The 1,235-nt window shown below is 32.4% G+C and overlaps 1 protein-coding gene across 1 annotated transcript in view; it reads right to left on the reverse strand.

Annotated features, from left to right (window-relative positions):
- Positions 1 to 272: 272 nt before the first annotated feature.
- LOC106308882 overlaps positions 273 to 1,235 on the reverse strand; it is a 3,602-nt gene continuing 2,639 nt past the window's right edge. Inside the window, exon 4 of the mRNA XM_013745988.1 lies at positions 273 to 497. Within this exon, the coding sequence (XP_013601442.1) occupies positions 273 to 497 (225 nt within the window). The remainder of the gene's footprint in view (positions 498 to 1,235) is intronic.

Genomic DNA, 1,235 nt, shown 5'->3' on the forward strand with positions numbered 1-1,235 from the left:
TGTGATAGAGCAATATAGGATTGTCAATTCGTTCAATACAAGTTATGTTTCAGAGACTATGTTTTTCTTTCTTCTCGTTTTATGCAAGTTATGTTTCAGTCTTTTCATGTTGAATTTTATGTTTAAGAGACTATGCGTTTTGTTCTTCTCATTTTTGGAAGTTATGTTTCAGTTTGTTCATGTCAAATGATGCAACTGGAAATCGTTTAGGTCTTAACATTAGAAAATAATAGAAGTTTTATTTTAACATGAAACAGAGAAACAAAACATTATCAATCACGTTTGGACCAGAGACATAAAATAGTGAGAATGGATCCTAAACAACCTACATCGATCGAATTCTTATGTTTCATAACTTCCTCCTCAACTGTCTTCTTCATGGAACTTCTCAGATCTTCAATTTCCTCGGCAATTCTCGTCTGATGCTCATCTATCCTCTGAATCTCATCGAACAGAGCGTCGTCTACCCACTTAAAAAGATGATTTTCTTTCTTTCTCTGTTTGAAAACACAAAAACAAGTCAATCTCACATCTGTTTATTCGCTTATCATATAGAATAATGATAACTAAAGAAATTTCAGATTTACCTGTTTACCAATCTCACATCTGAAGAATCGTCTGTATGGGTTTTCCTCTGTTTTTGAAACATAAGTGACAATCCCCTTCCCACACCAGCATCTGGAAGGGATCCCTTCATTGTTATTCATGTTCGTCATTCTTTACTGAGAAGAAACGAGAGCTTTTCTTAAGAGAAGTAGGAGAAACCCACGATGTAATATGTAGGGTTTCTGGCCTTTTGATGGTCTTATATAAGATTTTTTTAGGGCAAACATTTCTTCTAATCGGGTTGAGTTTTAGGGTCAACTTATCTGTGTTTTGATTATTAAGATTTGTTATCATTATTAAGATATTTTTTGTGATCTATAAGGTTTGTCTGGATTAATTTGGTTTCAAATTGTTTGTCATACTTTAGTGTCATTTAGGGAATAGATAGGGGTTGAAATGGTTTGTCTTACTATAGTGTCATATATGAAATAGAGGTTTAATTGGTTTGTTTTACTTTACTGTCATTTAGGGTTTAGATAGTAGTTGAAATCGATTTTTTAACTTTAGGGTATTTTTAGGGATTGATTACGATTGTCATCTTATACCACTCATTTAGGGTATAGTTAGGAATTGATATTGTCACAAAAGTTTCAAATAAACTAAAAATAAAGAGTAACTACAAGAGTCAA

The sequence above is a fragment of the Brassica oleracea genome, chromosome C8 (assembly GCF_000695525.1).
Source record: "Brassica oleracea var. oleracea cultivar TO1000 chromosome C8, BOL, whole genome shotgun sequence".
Lineage (NCBI taxonomy): Eukaryota > Viridiplantae > Streptophyta > Magnoliopsida > Brassicales > Brassicaceae > Brassica > Brassica oleracea.